The following is a 20,663-nucleotide window of genomic DNA, read 5'->3' on the forward strand; positions in this document are numbered from 1 at the left end:
CCTGTCCTCGTGATCCGCCTGCCTTGGCCTCCCAAAGTGCTGGGATTACAGGCATGAGCCACCGTGCTCAGCCAGGGCCCATTTCTTGATCCAGGTGGTTAAGCTGTGAGGTGTAAGAGAACATCCTGTGTAGAAAACATGCCCTAAGTATCTAGGGGTGATGTGCATCATGTCAACAACTTGTTCTCAAGTGTTTCAGGGGGAAAACAATTCTTTGCACCATTCTTGCAAATTTCCTGTAAACTTAAATCTTTTTAAAAGAAAAAGAAATATGGAATCAGGTGTCCAAGCATCTAGGGAAAGGTGTCATTCGACTAAGGGATGGGGCTGGGAGCGAGGCTTACTTGTCTTAACACACTTTGGTTCCAAATTTTGACTGTTTCCACCTATTCTGTTCATGTTGGTAGTAAAATCTGTGTCTGTACATACTTGTTCTTTCTTGGGAATGGAAGCCATCCAGGAAGCCCTGCATGAAACCGTATGTTATTTCTTCATCTTCCCCCCAAAAGGAGAACACCAGGAACAGCTCAGAGAGAGCCCAGGGAGGTCAGGTGTGTGGGCGCCTGCGTGCACCGAACAGACGATGTTGACTCACAGGGGATGGATTAGTCAGGGTTCTCCAGAGAGACAGAACCAATAGGATGTGTGTGTGTGCAGGGAGATCAATCTATTTTAAGGAATTGGCTCATGTGATTACTAAGGCTGGCAAGTCCAAAATCTGTAGTTAAGCCCAAAGGCCGTGTGCTGGAGAATTCTCTCTTGCTCGGGGGAGGTGAGTCTTGTTGTATTCAGGCCTTCACTGACAGGATGAGGCCCACCCACATTAGGGAGGGCTATCTGCTCCACTCAACTCCACTAACTGGAGTGCTCATCTCATCCAAGAGCACCCTCACAGAAACATCCAGAATAATGTCAACCAATTATCTGGGCACCCCAAACCCAGCCAAGTTGATGCATAAAATCAGTCGCCATGTTGAATGGAATATCTAAAAGGAAAGTAGAACAATTTTTCAATTTTTCTGGGCTATATTTTTATGTTATAATTTCATTATTTTAATACAAATGTGTTAAACTGCCTGAACTTCACAGCTATGGCCAAATGCAAATGCAATGATATGTTCCCAACACCCATGTCACCACTTCCTGCATTACCAGGTATCAGAAATGGTCTAGTGACTCACAGCAGCAGAAAAGATAACACGAAGCAACTCGCCTGACCTCAGTGTAAAAATTAGCAACAAGTCTGTTGAAATTACAATAAGTAGAAGACATACCACATTCTTAAGAGATTGACCAGCCCTTTCTTAAGGAGATTGCTAACTAGAGAAACTCACTGATAAAGGAACAGGCATCCCATCAGACAGGAAAAGAGCAAAAGCTATCATGAAAGAGCAAGGTGAACTTCATAACACACCCCGGTTCTGCCGTCCGTGTGCTGATAACCCATTCTTTCTACTCCTCTGCACATCGGATTTTGATCACCACACTGTACACCGGGGTGGAGAGAAGTGACAGCATCACCAGCAACAGCATTCCAAGAAGAAGAGGGAAGAGCTTCTAATTTTATATTGAACAAGTCATAGTGTCTGAGTAAAAACAAGTTGCTATCTGCCTCCTGGTGATCACCTTAGAAAATCATCATCCATATTTTCTTTCTTTTTGAGACTCCAGCCTCTGTCACCCAGGCTGGAGTGCAGTGGTGTGATCTCAGCTCACTACAACCTCTGCCTCCTGCCTCAGCCTCCCAAGTAGCTGGGATTACAGGCATGCGCCACCATGCCCTCCTAATTTTTTTGTATTTTTAGTAGAGACGGGGGTTCACCATGTTGGCCAGGCTGGTTTTGAACCTCTGACCTCAAGGGATCTGCCTGCCTTGGCCTCCCAAAGTGCTAGGATTACAGGCATGAGCCACCGTGCCTGGCCAATCCATATTTTCCAATTTAGAAATATGGACTATTGATGAAAAAACTAATTCTCAACAACAGCGATGAGCGATGTGCAGCCCCCAACGATCTGTGGTGAAGAGAAATGAGATTAGGAGGAACGGCTGAATTCCACACATGCTTTTCCAAACCCAATTCAATTCATTGTTGGGTTTAGTTTCCCTTTATCAAAGATCCTGTCCATATCTGGTATAACTCAGATTTTAAAAATTGAACTTGAGACAAATAGGACACAATCAGGAAGCTATTTTGCTTAAAAAAAAAAAAGTCTCACATCATCTTCAGGGCTCTTATCCTCAGAACACAAACACTTCAGGTGCTCAGCACAGAAGGAGAAGTCTACTTTGTTCCAGTTTCATTCATCAGGACTCAGTAATGCAGGGTGATATGCTGGTTCCATGCAGGATGTGCTTAGCAAACACCCATTACAAGTCCTGGTTGCCACCTGCCTGCTCTCTGGGAAGAACTATGGAGAAAAAGATGTCATTGTAAGCCCAATTTGCCCTAATAAAAAAATTACTCAGTGATTGCATTCTTCACCAGTGAAGAGTCCCCAGAGAACAGCACAAGGACAGCAAGTAGAAGAATCTGTATCTTCTTGCATTCTCAGCATCACTGTTTGGTGTGTGCTGGCAGCTACACTCCCCATTCAAGATGGGCACAGGACAGAGCCCAGAGACATCACTGTCCTGCATGTGCAAATGTTACACTTCTTGTATGTTACACCTTGCACATTCAGGGTGCTTTGTCTAAAGCCTAGGTTTAGAGAGCCACTCTGTCCCTCAAGGCTTGTGCCTGTCTCTGCTTTTCTGAGGGTCTACAGGTCCTATGCTGTTTGAAAAGGTGGTGTGGTGACCTTGAAGTCCCTTACCTCAGTGATACATGGCCCATGGGGCCCTACTTGTGTTCACCAAGCTGCAGCAAGGGTGACCTCCTGCTGACCTCCATCTTCAGTTCGTCCAGGTCAGCCCTGCCTCTGTGAGTGCAGATCTTCTGTAGAAGCCCTGCTCCACTGGGGCTCTCCCCAGACTCTCCTTTTCTTTGCATGAGCTAGGACCCAAAGGAGAGGATCACAAAAAGGCATTCAAGGCCACATCTCAAGCTTCAGTCTCAAACTCACAAAGAAAATTGGAGGATGCCAGCAACTAGCAACTGTTTACAATGGCCTGGAATGAAATGACATCTTCAATTCAGCAAGCAATCATGCAGCACCAACTATTTGCACAACACACTGACAGAGGCTGGCAAAAAGGCTGCATGGTTTACATGCAGAGCCTGTTCATTCAGCATCATTGGCTCCTTCCACAAAGATAAATCAAATGTCTGTGTTGTGATTGGAAGTGTGCTCAACTAGTGTTTTTAAAAGTTCAAATGCTTTTTGAAAAATGCCACTTACCATCACTGTGTCACTATACAAATTGTTTAACATGTCTATTTTTGATGCTTCATTAAAATGGCAAGGACTATACTTTGCAGAGCTGTTGTGACAATTAAATAACATACATGTAAAATACCCAGCATGTGCACTTTTGCACTTATTATATATTACAATTAATTGTGCATAACATATAAAATTACTTATTCTATTAGAATCTCCAGCTCTTAATAGTGCATTTAAGAAAGAGACCACTTGTCCTTATAAATCCTATATAGAAGAAAATGAAAGAGAATAATTATTTCAGAGACTTGGTTTGGGGAAAGTTGCTTTGCATTACAAAGAAAATAAATGGGAACTTTCCCCCAGATGGATTGAAGTCCTGGCATGGCTCCTACCATTTTGTTTCACATGGAAGACAGGCTAAGAGAAAAGCCATAATATAAAGCAGGACAGAGCCCAGCATCCTGGGAAACAATTAACCTGGACCCCTGATCAAACTGTACCTTGTGAAAGTTTTCAGAATCAAAATGAAGTCATTTGTGTAAAACAACAAAAACAAAAACAGAACCCTGACAAATTCATCTGGGGAAGGATATGAAGGGGTTCTCATGCTTGCATGCCTGGTAACAAAACTGTCACAAAAGACTACTAAAACAAAACCTTGCACAGAGCCATCACAAACTTACACAAAAAATGCTTCCGTGAGGACATCTGCCCAGCAACTGCCTTTCCAGTCTCAGAATAGCATCATCTTTATTATTGATCCTTTGTACCCAAGGATAATTATTGCAAAACAATTATGTCATTCTCCTGCATTTTTCCTTTAAAAACGTTTGTCTTATTTTAGTTTCCCAAATATGCCCATAGTTTACTATGGCACATGTATTCCCATTGCAATGCCCATCTTCAAATAAATATCATTTTTCTTTAGAGTGCCCATGTCTGTGTGTTATTTAGGGTGACATAAATGGTGTCAGAAGTGCGACCTTGAAAAAGGCCATCAGAAAGCACCAGTGATTCTTGGACCTGGTGTGAACTACTCACTTGAGCCCATTGAATGCTCTGCTTCCAGGGCTCACTTTCTCTGCCCTGGTGCATTTTCTCTCAGGCCAAGCCTCCTTCTTTTTGGTAGAGAATTTTTTATATTATTCAGGATTTTGTTTGGTTACGAGGCTGTCTTAATAAAGGATCTTACATCCTTCCTGGAGATGATAAAAGACTTTTTGTCTTTTCTGGCAAGTCATTTCTGGTATAAAAACAAGAATCTTTCTGATTTGAGTACCCTGATTTCCACAGAATTTATATTCTGTCTGCGAGGCATGTCTTTCCTGGTGAACTTACTTTTGTTCTATGCATCTAGCTGAGTAATTTGTTTGATCATCCTCCCTGGGTTAAAATGAACACTCTGAGTATAGTCTGAAGGGAAAAAATAAACATTCTAAATGGCTAACTAAAAGCCATCAGGGGGTTGCCACCATCTAAAATATCAGTCCAAACTTGTGACAAGATTTATAGGATCTTGTTTTCTTCTTCAGAGATTAATAAGAAATGGAATGGGATTCTCAAACATAAAGGCATGCTAAGTTTTCTTAGATGCCAGCTTATTGCGGGATCTGGCCAGCAGCCCACAATGCAATGGGGCTCTCTCTTTGTTCCCAGGCAGATCAGCAGGTTGAGAAATAATAGACACACACAAGATAGTGAAAGCTGGGTCCAGGGGGGTCACCGCCTTCTGGTCCTGCGGTGCTGCCAATGCACTGGATATACCAGCATTTATTATTAAGTTTAGTGAGGGCAGGGGTAGGTTAGTGAGGGATTTAGGGTCATTTGATTATGAGGTGAGATGGTCACATGGGGATGAAGTAATTCTTTAACATAACATCTGTGTGCAGAAGTACAGTATACAGACATAAGAATTTACAATACAGTGTGTGCATCAGTAATTTCTAACAGAGCCTTAAAACAGAAACACAGTCTTTCCATAACCTATGATTAGCAAGATATTAATCAGCAGTAACAGTTGCAGCAAAAGCTGGTTACAAACAATCCATAGAAACAGGACGTGAAGAAATTCTCAGAAGGGAGTATGCCTTAACCCTAAAGAGGCCTAGAAGAGCTGTGGCAAGATGAGGGCGTTTATAGCCCTATCTTATCCAAATGGACAGGCGCCCCTCATGTGTCCATTTATAGCTCTCCGCAAGGGTCACATTCCATTCCCAGAGCTATGAACATCTGCTTTTCTGGGATAGGAATCTTGGTGATGTGAAACCTCCCTGACTGCACATCCGTTCTTAGGCTCTCTGCAGGGGGAAGCACAACACGCCCTGTTGGCTCGTTCTGGCAGTCCAACCTGACATTGTCTTTACACAATCCTGCATGCAATTTTGTATTTACAACAATCAGGAGCATTTCACTTTTTATTCCGTAGGGATACTTTCAGGGGGTCTCCCTACACCAGCTGACTTATTATGGCTCATTTTTGTGCACATTTTTTAAACTGATTGCCAAATTACATCAAGGAAAATTCAGAGGTTCAAATGGTCATTACTGAAACTCTCTAAAAACATCCCTGAAGCTATAGTTAACATGTAGTGCCTTCTAAGTTCTCTAATTTTCTCTTCCAATTTTTTTCTGCCTAGTTTGAATCTGCTGACTTTTCTATTGGTGTTCAGATAAAATTCACTGCTTATTGCATTCAAGCCAATATTTTTACAAAAGGTCCTAAAGGTCATTCAAATTAATAGCTTTACAAATAACAACAGCTCAATGGTAACCAAGAAACTAGACATAAGGGTCAACTCTTTTAATGTAAATTTGGGCTTGCCTAACAATTGCTTAGGATAATTAAATAATTAATTGAAGGACTGGCAACTATAAAACTATAAACTACTTATGAAACTAAAAGAACTAGATAAATGTTTATAAAGATATAAAGATTGAAACTAAAAAAAGGATTAAAAGGATTAAAAGAGGTGTTCTTCTTCTTTTTAAAAACCAAACTGTTTTACTCAAAATTCTGGTCCACAGCTTTTATTTTATTACCTATTTGGGCAAACAAAGTGTAGTCATGTGAACAGGTCCCAATTTTGTCAGAAATACAATTTGGATCCAACTGTCTTTTATAAACTAATGAGATTGTATGCTTTACAGTATTATGACTAAAATTCTAAAATGAAAGCTATAAGAACTTTGTTTCTGTGTGTGAATATGTGTGTTTGTTCATATGTACATGTATTGTACGTTGTGTCTCCATGGCAAAATCTGGTATGGTCAGCTAGAAATCTCTTAAGAAATTTTATTCAGATTGGCTTAGATAAAAAAGCACTCATATAAAATGTGCAGCAATTCACTCAAATGCCTTTTAGTTCATATGACTTAAGTAAATCTTTAATAAACTGGCTCTAAAATTGTTGGAAAAATAAAAATATCTTTAGAATTGTCAAAATACATTTTTGCCTGAGTTTATTGGTCAGATAGTTTTATGTCTCTATGAGATATTTTAAGGTAGCAAGGTTTAACGTAAAGGTTATAAAACTACAAACCCAGCCGACAAGATGATCTTTGTCCAACTCTCCGATAAGATTAATTTAATATTGTTGGCTTAATATAAACAGCTGTGTCTTCTGAGTTATTTGCAAAATATTCACGTACTTAATTTTGAGATTCTTATTTAGGTGAATATGTGATATTCTTCAGGCTATAAAAATAGTTAACAACAATAACAAAAATGGAATAACTAGCCTTGTCTAATATCTTGGTTTTCACAAGTAATCTAGGTATATTGTTCAAAATAGATAAATTAGTTAAGCATAAATGGGGTAAACATTTATAAATTAACTTTTAATGTAATTTGAAATATTAAAGCTATATTAAATTAATATTCATTAAATATCTGGGTTATTTCCAAATGAGATTAAAACTGAGAAATTTCTGAACATAAATGTTTGTTCTTTGCTTCTTAAATTTTATGACTAAATATATTTGGTTCTATTAATGTACATAAAATTTATGTTGTGGAAAAGCATTTTTTAAAATTATAAAATGGTTCTCATCTATAAAATACCAGCATGTGACAGTTTAAAATTACTTGCTAAAAATTAAGGTTTTTAAGAGTTAAAATTCTAATTAATATTTATAAATCTGTATATAAAGTGCACCTAAGATGTTTTAATAATAAAAATCATTTTAAAAAGGCGTTAAGTGTGTGTTATTTAAAGAATAATTTTGTCTAATTTGAAGGTTAAAGGTTGTTTAAAATACGGAGTTAGAAAGAAAACAGAAACAAGATACAAAGAAATCAGTAAGCAGGAAAGATGTAAAGAAAGTTATGAGTATGAAGATGTACTTTTGGTTAGAAAGGTTGAAAAGACAAGACAATAATTTTGTATGAGAATCTTGTGTGATAATTTTTTGTACTAAAATAAAATGACTGGTTGGTTTTTTTAAATAAGAAAGTACAGGACAAAGCAGAAAGTCTAAACATGCTGTAAAATTTCCAAGCAGGTAAATAAAAGTTAATGAAGGATGAATTTATGAAGAAATTTCACATTATCAAGTTGGCTATAATTAGAAGGAAATCACTTATAATTCTTTCTGAAGATTGAGCTTTGATATCAAAATAAAAATGCACTAATAGAAAACTAAAAATTTTATCCCATATGTTAGAACAGGGTTTTCTTGAAATATTGATTTGCTCAGCCAGGTGCAGTGGCTCACGCCTGTAATCCCAGCACTTTGGGAGGCCGAGGTGGGTGAATCATGACGTCAGGAGTTCAAGACCAGCCTGGCCAAGATGGTGAAAGCCTGTCTCTACTAAAAATACAAAAAAGTTAGCTGGGCATGGTGGCAGGAACTTGTAATCCCAGCTACTCAAGAGGGTGAGGCAGAGAATTGCTTGAACCTGGGAGGTGGAGGTTGCAGTGAGCCGAGATCACACCACTGCACTCCAGCCTGGGCGACAGAGCAAGACTCTGTCTCAAAAAAAAAAAAAAAAAAAAAAGAAATACTGATTTGCTCTTAGTAAAACTGTAAAGAGGTTTTGATTTTTAACTTTGAAATCGGTTTCTTCAATAGTTATCTTCTAAATTGCAGGGAGCTTCTCTTTCCTCCACATTTCTTCCTAAGATTCTTTTAATTTCCCTAGTTACAGGTTAGAAATGCCATCTTTTTCATTCAGAATGGAAATTTCCTTTCTTATGGCAAAATTTTCTTCTTAAAGCTTCTCCGATTCCTATCTGAGAAGCTCAACTTTTGCTCTATCTCAACAGCACATCATTTGCAGGTCCCACACCATGGCCTTCAGCTCTTTCTCTTTGAGAAGACCTGTGATGATAGCCCTCTGCTTCAACCTTTGTCACTCCTGTAACTTTCTTCTCCAGTTCTATATCTGCTATTATAACGTGACACTGAAATATTTCTCCTGAAAGCCTTGGAAAGTAATGTTGACTTCCAATATAACTTGATTCTGTACTCTTGGCTTTTCTTGTGTCTGAATTGTTCCATGTAACCAGGAATCTACACATACTTTTATTTTTTCTAAGAGCCATGTATTCCCCTGCCCAAGGTGCTAGTTTTCCTGTTTCTTCCCTATAACATGGGGTACGCTTACAGCTTGGACACACATTCTTTCTGTGTTCAGTTAAATTCAAGTATCATTTTCAAAGTTTCAGCTTCCAGGTTATCTAAACAAGCTTCCCACAAGGAGAAGCACTCACACTGTAAGAGGTTTTTCTTTGGCTTTTTGGTAACTGGCCTAAAAAAATAAAGAATTTATGTTTTATCAAGATAATTTTCTGTGTTGTCTTTATTAGGTTTTTGATTACTTCGGGAAACTGAGCTTTGAAAGAGTTAAGGTTTTCACATCCATGTAACTTCCTATATTGCTCTCAAAGTCTTTTGATTATCACTCTTGTTAAATGACTGTTATTGCACAGTGACCTATGATTGTTTTGAGCAAGCATTTTAAACCTTTTGACATATAATGACAGGCTTCCCTGGGATCAAAATTCTGAAGTTAGTCTTTTGACCTAGAATTAACTTTGGAGAGTTTCCAGTTAGGTCCCTGGGGAGCCTGAAAGAATGTATCTCTCATCTTACAGAGATATTACATGATTAGACTTATTTAGTAAATTGTATGGGAAACATCATCAAATGATAAGTGATATTGGATCTTCCTTCAGTTACATTTATGGGAATGGTACTGATATGAATGTTTCAAAAACTGTATAAATTCCTAGAGATCTAGTATGTTATCAGTCATAATTTTGGTTGCTAAACCTTCTTTTAAGTTATATTTATATGAATATTGTTGATGTATTCTATAAGTTATATAGAATTTATAAAAGTCCGATGGTCTTGATGTGATGCTGCCATTCATGATTCTGGGTGTTCTCTTCAGATGCCGCAATAGAAAGAAAGAAATTTTCTTGTCAATTGTGAACTGTCATATGATTTTCACCCATAGCTAGTGTAAGCTTTTATCATCCACATTTACTGTTTGAATTTTTCTCTAAAAGCATTTGCAATTAGCTATAGTCTAAAATTGCTTTTTATGGAAAGGACCCTAACAAGCACTCTTGAACACAGATTTCTGAAAACCTTAAGATCAATGGACTAAATAACAATTTTCAAAACTCTAACCAAAAACTGAAGCATTCATGGAATGCTAATCAAGATCAAGCAAAACAAAAAATTAATTACATAAAATTAAGTAACTGATGATAACAATGTTTTTATAACTTTTGTTTAAAACATTTTGAGTTCTTTACTTAAATGTTTTGTTCACCAGATTTAAGACAATGTTCTATCTTAAGCTATCTATGGTCTACAGCAATTTGGTAAAGTATACTTTTGTGAATAAAGGTGAAAACATTTGCTTTTTCTCCCTATTCGATTCCTCCAAAATTTGGTAACTATTCATATTCTTACTTTTTAAGACAGTGTGCCTAAGTTCAATAAAAATCTGTTATCTTTATAGCAGGATAAAATTGTAAACCTTGATTATATTACCAAGGCTTTGACCAAATTTCATATTCAAGAATGTGTATAGAATGTCTGTCTTCAAGAGTTCCCAGTTTTAAGTGATTGAGGAAAAAGTGTCACTTCCTGGCAGGCCCAGGAGCCTTAAGGCTGTAAGGAAAACCCAAAGTCTGCATTGGATTGGCTTCCTGGCCTCAAGAGGTTTTTAAACCTGCGATTCCTATGTGATCGATGCAGAGAAAAAAAGTTGTGTTTCTAAAAGACTGTCATAAACCTGCTGTTAGACTGTAGCCCCGTTCGTTATTTGAAAGTTCTTGTTATCTGCCTATAGGCTAAACTAGATCTGAATTCTTTTAGATTCCTCCAATCTCACTGTCCTCTACAGAATTACTAAAAATGCAAACTGCTTTGTTCTGAAAGTCTGATATATGAGCCATAGAAAGTGCACCAAACTGCTCGATGCTATAACCCAGTGACACGCAAACAGTAAACTTGGATAAGCTGATGTTTTTCATGCTGTAGACATGACATCAGAATGAGACTCCACATCATATGAGACTTATCTCTCTTAATATCCACCTTTTTCACTTGGCAGGATAATGGCATAATTGAAATTTCACAATTAGTAACTTCTATTATAATTTGACAGAACCTGACCCAAGAAATCCTTAGTATCTACTGGTTACATTTTAAAATGTCTGTACTATTGTTAATATCACATGCTGTACCTGGATAAATTTCTCTGGGAAAGTTATACAAAATAAGAAGATAGGCCACATGGTTACAACAGGTCTCACCTAATTCCCCATGGTTATTTGATTTATTCTATTGGTTGCCTCTCAAACTTAGGTCTATTATGCAAAACCATTATGCAAACTGAGATGGTCATATTAGTATTAATCTTGCTTTGTATTTTACCTTTTTAAACTTAGTATCTGTTGTTTGTTAAATTTTTTCAGAAGTATAACTCCTAACAAAATAATGTTGGTCCAGCACTTTGAGATAATAGAGATAATAGCAAAAGACTACAGGAGAGACAAGATTGAACTCAGTAATGGACTTCCAGGAGGCTTAGCCTGAGAGTCACCCACTTCAAACCTCTCTTGTTGCTCAAATGTGGCTAACAGGGTTTCAACATTGACTCCTAGTCACTGATCACTCCCCACAACGTGTAGTGAGATCAGCAATCTGACACAGGCCCATCCTGGCATTAAGGGACATAAAAATCTAACCACAGGCCAGGCACCGTGGCTTACACCTGTAATCCCAGCACTTTGGGAGGCTGAGGCGGGTGGACCGCTTGAGTCCAGGAGTTTGAGACCAGCTTGGGAAACATAGCGAAACCCATCTCTATTAAAACACACACACACACACACACACACACACACACACACACACACACACACACACACACACAAAACACCTAACTATAAGGTGATTGATCAGTGATACTTTTGGAGAAAGATCTTGATCCAAAAAGGAAATGTGAAAGTTGTCAGAATCAAAACGCAGTAACTGGCATTAAACAAACAAACAAAAGGAACTTTCACAAAGCACCAGGGAAGGCCATAAAGAGTGGGTTCTCACGCCTCGATGCCTGATAACAAAAAGGACTACAAAAAACACAACCTTGCACAAAGGCCACCACAGTGTTACAGGAAAACATACTTCTGCAAGGGCATTTGACCAGCCACTGCCCATCCCGCCCTGGACTGGTATCACCCTTGTTATTCATCTTTGTAGCCAAAGGTAATTATCTCAAAACAATGAAATAATCCTCTTGTATTTTCCCATTAAAAACCTTTGTCCTCCTTTACCCCCCTGAATACGCAGTTTACTATGGCACACATATTCCCACTGCGATGCCCTATGCCCAAATAAATATCATTTTCTTTTAGAGAGCCTGTTTGTCATTTAGGTGGACACACTGAAATTTTCAATTACTTGAGTCAATTAATTCTCTCTGTTTTTAAAGACAGCTTCCATTTTTTATTGATAACTATAGGATCCTAACTGCTAAGCATATATGTTGATCATGTTTACATGTTTATGTTGGGGACATTACTATAAATGTGAAAGAAGTATCTATACATGTGATTATGGATTACTCACTGACACACTCAAAAAGCGCGGTGCTCTGAGTTATAGTAAAGCCTGTTTCGTTGGTGTTTGCCTGATAATATCTTATACCTCATCTCTCATCATCAGCAAGTTGCATCCCACTGACCATCCCCCCACTCCCCATCAAAAAAACCACTTGATTTCCAGGAATTGCCATAGGCTAGAGTCTCAGGTGTATAAAATTTCACTCATTGACTTAAGTGGAATGATTAACCTGGGGGAGACTCCAATCAACCTGAATAGAGGCCACTCAAATGTCTCTTCCCATGGCTGAGTCTATTCTGCTCTAAAACATTCAGAGAAAAACCAATCGGGTGACATTTCAGTTTTGATTAGTGAGGTACCAAGCCCCTGATACTGGGAGCATCTTGGTGACTGGCTGAATCTTGTGCATGACTTTTGATGTATGTTGTTATCTCTGGGCCACTGCTGACTATCTTTTCTCAATTCAGGTTAAATATTTTCAAAACACCTACTATGCCCAAGTAGCTATGTTGAGTACTGGGGCAGCACGAGCAGCCCACATCTCAGGGTGCAGTCCAAGACATATGGTCATCAAGACAGAAGAGCAGATGGTGACAGGTACCAACCACCAAAGCTGTACACGCCAGGTTCAATGTCTTTGCTGGTAAAAATGGGCCACTGTCACTCTGCAGACTTTTCTCAGTGTTAAAAGCGGGTAGGAAAAGGTGATCGTGTAATTCTTGCTCCCTCAAATAGAGGGAATGTAAATGCATAAGAATGCACAGGTCTGAAATGTGAAAAGCACGTCAGCATAAAGTCAATACAGCATTTAATGGATCTTAACTTTATCCATCTCAAACTTTCTTTTGGAGATGGAGTCTCACTCTGTTGCCCAGGCTGGAGGGTGGAGTGCAGTGGCGCAATCTCCGCTCACTGAAACCTCCAGCCTCCCAGAGGGCTGGGATTATAGGCGTGAGCCACCGGGCCCGGCCTTTTTTTTTTTTTTTTTTTTTTTTTGAGACAGAGTCTTACTCTGTTGCCCAAGCTTGAGTACAGTCTCGGCTCACTGCAGCCTCCACCTCCTGGGTTCAAGCCATCCTCTCACCTCAGCCTCCTGAGTAGCTGGGATTGCAGACACCCGCCACCACACCCAGCTAATGTATTTTTAGTAGAGATAGGGTTTTGTCCTGTTGGCCAGGGTGGTCTTGAACGCTTGACCTCAAGTGATCCGCCCACCTCGGCCTCCCAAGGTGCTAGGATTACAGGTATGAGCCACTGTGCCTGGCCCATCTCAAACTTTCTAATAACTATCATCTGAGCCTAAAATGCTAATTCTGTCTTTTTTGTCTAAAATAAATGGAAGGCCCATTACAGTCACTCAGAAAAAAAAATAGAATTCTTATCAGAAAAAAATGACATAAAACTGCATTTCTCATCATCTGTCAGAGATTTTGCTTCAGAGAAGAAAACCCTCGCTACTGCCCCTTCTATGGGAAACGTAGCTCATCCCATAAGCAATGCAATGGACTTATTTTCTATAGACGCCCAAATACTGACTTCACATCTGTGATTCTATCCTGGTAATTTCATTTCAGGAGCTAGAGCTTGTGAGGAAAAGTAGTATTTTAACTTCTGAGTCTTCTCCAGCCTTCTGCAGTGATAGATGTAGCCAATATTGTTGAATTCTGAAAATATTTTACATTACAATTCTCAGCTGCCTTACGACCTGGATTAAATTATTTTTATTCCTGATCCAAAGTTCGCAGAAACAAAAAGTGAAAACAGGCAATCTGCACGTTTCCTCATCTGGGTGTGGTGAGAAGCCAACAGCAGGCACCTTCCACTGGGACCAGTGCTGCATTCTCTTTCTTTTTTTGAAACGGAGTCTTGCTCTGTCATCCAGGCTGGAGTGCAATGGTGTGATTTCGGCTCACTGCAACCTCTGCCTCCTGGCTTCAAGTGATTCATTCTCCTGCCTCAGCCTCCCGAGTAGCTGGGACTACAGGTGCCCACCACCATGCCCGGCCAATTTTTGTATTTTTAGTAGAGATGGAGTTTCACCATATTGTCCAGGCTGGTCTCGAACTCCTGACCTTGGGATCCACCTGCCTTGGCCTCCCAAAGTGCTGGGATTACAGGCATGAGCCACCGCGCCCGGCCTCTCTTTTCTATTTTATTCACTTATTCACTCCATCACTAGAGAACGCTGGCTTAGAGCTGATGTGCCTCAGACACAGGTGCACTCATGGAGCACAGAAGCGAGTTGGACAAAGTCCGGGCCTTTGTAGTGTGACGTGGCCATTAGGGCCCACAGATCCTTCCCTGCAGTTACTGTCTCCCTTTCTTCAGGTTCCGAGGAAGCCTTCCCTGGCCGCCTTCATAACTCTGACCTCCTCCCTCCCTCCAACCTACCAGCATCAAATGCACCAGCTATGCTCCTCTTTTCCCTTGCTTTCTGTTGCCCTGCACTTTGGGAGGCTGAGGCAGGTGGATCACCCGAGGTCGGGAGTTTGAGACCAGCGTGACCAACATGGAGAAACCCCATCTCTACTAAAAATACAAAATTAGCCGGGCATGGTGGCATATGCCACCACTCTTGGAGTGGGCTCCAAGAGGAAAAGATCCCTGCTTATGGCCATGTCCCAGTGCCTAGAAGAGAGGCGGCTCATAGGAAGTGTTGAAAAAAGTGTGGAATGAATCAATAAACAGCTCTTGATTTATGGCAGGAGAAGTACAGGCCTCACCTCCACCGCGCAGGCCTCATCTACGCCATCCAGCCCTCACCCAGTGTCCAGACCTCACTTCTCCCACCCAGGCCTTCACCCAGTCATCTAGGCATTCTCCCTGCCATCTAGCCCCAAACCGGAACGGCACAGCCCTCACCTCTGCTGCCCAGGCCTCATCTATGCCATCCAGCCCTCACTCCTGCTACCCAGCCCTCACCTCTGCTGTCCAGGCATCACCCTTGCTGTCCAGCCGACACCTATGATGCGCAGTCCATGTCTCCGCTGCCCAGGCCTCATCTATGCCACTTAGCCCTCACCCATGCCATCCAGCCCTCACTCAAGCCACCCAGCTCTCACTTCCTCCATCCAGGCATCATTCCTGCCACCCAGGCCTCATCTACACTGCCCAGCCCTCACCTCCCCTGTCCAGCCCGTCCTCACTTACACTGCACAGCCCTCACCTCTGCCACCCAGGCCTCATCTATACTGCCCAGCCCTCACCTCCCCCGTCCAGCCCTTGCCTCCCCCGTCCAGCCCTCACCTCCATCATGCAGCCGCTGTCTCTGCTGTCCAGTCCTCACCTATGCCACATTGTCCGCATCTACACTGTACGGCCCTCCCCTGTGCCATCCAGCCGGCATCTTCTATGTAACACAACAAGAGCTGGAAGAGAAGAGGCCCTGGTCCCTGGGTGTGGAGGCGCAGAGCCACCCAGGACTGCAAAAGAACTCTTAACGGCCAACCATGGAACTGGGTGTTGACATCCAATGGAACTTGCTAAACTAGGTGAGCAGAAGAGCACTCCAGGCCACCCAAACCGCGCGGAGAATCCAGGCACAAGGAAGTGCTAAGCAGAGCCCTCATGGGCTGTGGGGAGTGGGTGGAGGCACTGCTAACAGGGCAGGAGGGATTGAGGGAATGTCCCTGAGCCGCCATACTGGGGAGGCATGATCTGGGAGCAGAGAGCCATGGTTGGTTACGGAGAGTGGCACAAACACGGTGTCAGCGTCCAGCACTGACAGTCAGGTGGCGTGGCAGTCAATGCATGGCCCAGATGGGAGACTGAGGCTTGAACTAAGTCAGTAATGAGAAGGATAAGCTGAATATAACTCAGAATACTTTCACAATTTAGGCAAAATTTTTTTTAAAAGTTTCCAGTTCACTTGGAGGTTTCTACCTGGAATAAGCGGATGGTGATGTCATTCACCGAGATGGAGGCAAAAGTTTCGGTGGAAAGATAAGATACCTGGGTCAGGCGCGGTGGCTCACACCTATAATCCTAGCACTCTGGGAGGCTGAGGCAGGCAGATCACCTGAGGTCAGGAGTTCCAGACCAGCCTGGCCAACACAGTGAAACCCCAACTCTACTAAAAATACAAAAAATAGCCGGGCATGGTGCCGTGCCTAGTCCCAGCTACTCGGGAGGCTGAGGCAGAAGAATTGCTTGAACCCAGGAGACAGAGGTTGCAGTGAGCCGAGATCGCACCACTGCACTCCAGCCTGGGCGACAGAGCGAGACTCAGTCTCAAAAAAAAGAAAAGAAAAGATACCAAGTTCTGAATGTGATACAATTGCTACTGTTAGTAATTCAAGCACATAATGATCTCCCACTACTAGCTTGGAGAGAGGCATTGCTTTCTAGGTGACAAAGCATTGTACCCTCCCAGGCCAAGAGAAATGTTCTTGGGTACAGCAATAGCCCTGCTGAGAAGGGGCTGGTCTGAAGGAGTTTCATGGGAACCTGGTTTTCTTGTCTCGCTTTTACCTATGGTGTCTTTTTCCACCATAAGTTCCACTCATCCCTGCGGCCTAGTCCACGGGTCCTCTTTTCCACGGTGCCGCAGAGATGCTCCAGGCAGACGCCTGCTCTGGCTGAGACCCGGGCCAGCTGCCCCTCCTGGCTGCTCTCCATCCTGAGATGCGCCTGCTCCTTTGTCCCCCTGGGAGACACTTGTACCCCCAGCTCTGATCCCAGAGCCTGGCCTGCTCCTCCTTCCACACATACGAGCCTGAGACCCTGCTCACATGGGAGGTGTTTCTCAGTCACCTCCGCCCAGTTACAGCGAGAACCATGTGGTCAGAGTTGCATCTTCCTGAGTTGAATCTGGAAAATGCACATGACCTACTTGTTTGATGATGTAAAAACATGTGCTTGGATCTGATCTCCATCACTGAACCTTAAACGCAGTCTTCCCTTTCTGTCTCCTGCAGCTCATGAGTGCCTTATACTTATATGATCTGATGCAGGTTATCAAACGCTCATGTTCTACCTGCTACTGAGCTCTAGGCCAAAATAGGAATATTAAGAGATCCAAGCATTTGCTTGTGCTCATGTTTTGAACCATCCAGCCCCTCACCAGTGCCTTCTTCCATTTAGCTGACGTGACAATGGCAGGAAACCAGCACTCCGCAGCCCATGCCTCCCACCAGGATGCTACCTTGTTGGCGTCCCCGTCCGCTCTCAAATGCTCAGACTCATATAATAAATACACGCTACTTAAAAAAAAAGAATGGCTTCTTTAAAAACCGCAAAGGCAGCCGATTGCAGACAGCCTCTGAAGAGCTGCTTTCCTTGACCCCCCAAGGCTATAAAATAAATGCAATTTGAATAGGAAGTCTGTTCAAATTCACCAGCTCCTCTGGGAATAATGAAGATAAAACCCAAGCCTTGATCCCTGTGTTTGCAAAATGACTCAAAAAAAAAAAGAATTGACACCATTTAAAGGACTCTGAGGCTTAAGGGTCCAACTCTTAAGTACACCCACTCCCTGAGGACGCAGAGCAAATGCAGGAAATCATGCCCTTCCAGGTGCAAAACCAATCAGATCTCGTCCCTCTCACAGGCATCCAAACACAAATCATCAGTTCCCGACAGAAACAAATCCTGCCCTGCCAAGCCAACAGAAAAACACTGGAGACAGAAATGAGCTCAGAGAAGGGCCGAGGGACAATGACAAGGTGGGGACCCTGGACCCTTGAGCTCCGCTAGCCTTCCCCACAGCTTGCAGAAGAGGGCTCAGCTCCTCCCTCTATTACAGAAGAGACAAAATACAGGGACTGCTTCCATCAAATCCCCCATCATCTCACTCTGTTTGTGTGAAGAAGCTGTCAGGCCTGGCTGCGTGCTGCCTGTCTCAGGCTCCTACTGCAGAGCTCGTTTCCAGAGGGCCAGAGGCCGTCCTGCGTCTCCTTTAATGCCTGCGGGGGACGCAGAGGCCACTGAGTCTAGGATCAGGACTGCGACACCTACTTTCTCACTGTCCCATCTGCCTGGTAAACCTTTGTCTCTCTCTGAACATTCTGCATTTCAGATTGTCTTGTAGACACCATGAAGTGAGGTTTTGGTTTGAGCCAATTTGAAAATCTCTTCTTTAAATGGGCGAGTAAAGCCGAATATTCACAGGCATTGATACAGCTGGTTTTTTTTTTTTTGTAAATTATGCTGACAATATGGTTATTCTAAGGATTAAATATTTCACGTGTTGAACACAATGCCTGGCACATAGTAAGTTCTATTTTAAATGTATATTGAATAAAACACAAATAGGATGTTAATGTGATTAAGCCAAACAGAGAAAAGGATTTAAAGAGAGAAGAGGCCAGGAGACGCGGGAGAAGACAATGCTAACAGGTTGTCTTAACAACACATGGAAAGCTCCCCACTGCACAGCCCCCAGACGCCTCACTCCATGAGTGAAATCCCTGCACGGCAGGCTGAGACCGTGGGTGCAGCAGTCTGCCTGACGTGAGAGCCATGTCATCACACATCTAGAAGGTAAGGGTACCTCCGGTTCTGGAACACACAGGCACATTTCGCTGGGGGCCCCATGTACATTTCTAAATAGATATCAGTGCAGGGACCTGGCTACCCTCTGATAAGAAGGAAGTGAGGCCTGACAGAAACTGACCCTCCAGTAACCCGGAAGAGACTGCTCTGACAGAGACAGGAGATGGCTGCTCTGTGAATACACCCAAATCTCCTAGGGCAGGAGGGGCAAAGTCACCATTCTAGGACACGCCTGTGACCACACCAGGCCCCCAACAACGGAGCAGCTGGCTAAGGAACGATGTCTTGGGGCTCTGGCCACATGGAACAGACCCAGTCTGAGCTAGAGACACCCCCCAGGCCCACCAGGCATCAGCGTGGGCTCCTGCTATGCGTGGAGCTCTTCGTCTTGACAGGGTCCCTGAGCCAAGAAGGCAACAGGCTCCGAGGGGAAAACTCGAGCAAGAGAGTCCCCTGAATCGGTGCCATCTGTCTAAATTCCAAGTATGCCTGCCTGATCTACCAGGGCACTGAAGAGCTTAATAGAGAAGAAAAAAACAATCTGTGAGCTTTATCCCAAGCACGAAACAGCCACTCAGGCGTTGGAGAGCTCCTTTCTCCCCGTGTACGCCACACGCACTCACTCTACATGGACCACAACATCCAATTCACAGGCATGGAGGGGAAACAGCAAAACAAACAGAGACTTCACTTTGGAGTTGTTTTTTAGAAAGCTGCAGTTTGTGAATTTCTCTTGCTTTTTAAAACAGAATATTTCCAAAACTTGGGCATCAATGCTTGGTCTTTTTAGGTGGGGGATAGAAGACTGGGCCATCTTCACAGACCCTCAGACCCCGGCTCTCGGCGGCCCCATTTGCCAGCCAGACTTCCTGCTTGGGGGACAGCTGCTCCCCCGGCTCGGTGCAGTTTTGCAGCTGCTGGTCTTGCTTAGTGAGGCACAGTTCTATCTGACCAATTGTCTGTACTTCCTCATCCTAAAAGTAAACAATGAAAGACGCTTTAGAATTCAGATCTCGGATTATCATCAAGGTCTTATGATCATGAACTTTTAGAACCTGAAGATAACAAAAGCAGAGGCTCCACACCACAGGTTCCAGGTTCCGAGAACGGACCCCTTCATTGAGCAGAAGGCTGCTGTGCACTAAATTGGAACGAGTGGCCCCAGGTGACTCGCCTGTGGGCAGTGGAGCTGGGCTTGGGGGTTGGATCTCCTGGTCACCACCAGAGGCCAGCCTGGTGCCCTGGTAAAAAGCCTCTGCTTTTATGTTAGAGAAAATTAACAAAGTTACACATAGATACAACAGCACTCAACATACCTATCAAGATATTAGGAGAAGAAATGGCTTTTGTAGGCCAAAAGGGCAACAGTACCCTACTGCTAAAAGAACAGGTATATTCTTGTTAAAGATAAGCAAGAAGACAAACCCTGTCCTAGCATGCTGTCAAGAAACCATGCTTGCTCACACACAGCACATGCTCACACAGACACACATGCATGCTCACATACACAGATGTGCAGGCCTGTGCACACATGCAGAACATGCCCATATGTGCACACATACACACAGCACATGAACATGTTCATATGCACATGCACAGAGGCACAGGCCCATGCACACACACAGCACATGACCACATGCATGTACACACACACACGCACATGCCCACACAGCACGTTCACATGCATGCACACATTCACACATGCACACACATGACCACATGCATGTTCACACAGAGAACATTCACACATGCACACACATACACAC

The 20,663-nt window shown here is 42.6% G+C and overlaps 1 protein-coding gene across 3 annotated transcripts in view; it reads right to left on the reverse strand.

Moving 5' to 3' along the window:
- Window positions 1-19,583: 19,583 nt before the first annotated feature.
- RNASET2 (ribonuclease T2) overlaps window positions 19,584-20,663 on the reverse strand; it is a 77,172-nt gene continuing 76,092 nt past the window's right edge. For all 3 annotated transcript variants that reach the window (XM_063708000.1, XM_055391346.2, XM_055391347.2), the window contains one exon: window positions 19,584-19,871. In XM_063708000.1, the coding sequence (XP_063564070.1) occupies window positions 19,668-19,871 (204 nt within the window). In that variant the 3' untranslated portion in view covers window positions 19,584-19,667. The remainder of the gene's footprint in view (window positions 19,872-20,663) is intronic.

This window comes from Gorilla gorilla, chromosome 5, assembly GCF_029281585.2.
Source record: "Gorilla gorilla gorilla isolate KB3781 chromosome 5, NHGRI_mGorGor1-v2.1_pri, whole genome shotgun sequence".
NCBI lineage: Eukaryota > Metazoa > Chordata > Mammalia > Primates > Hominidae > Gorilla > Gorilla gorilla.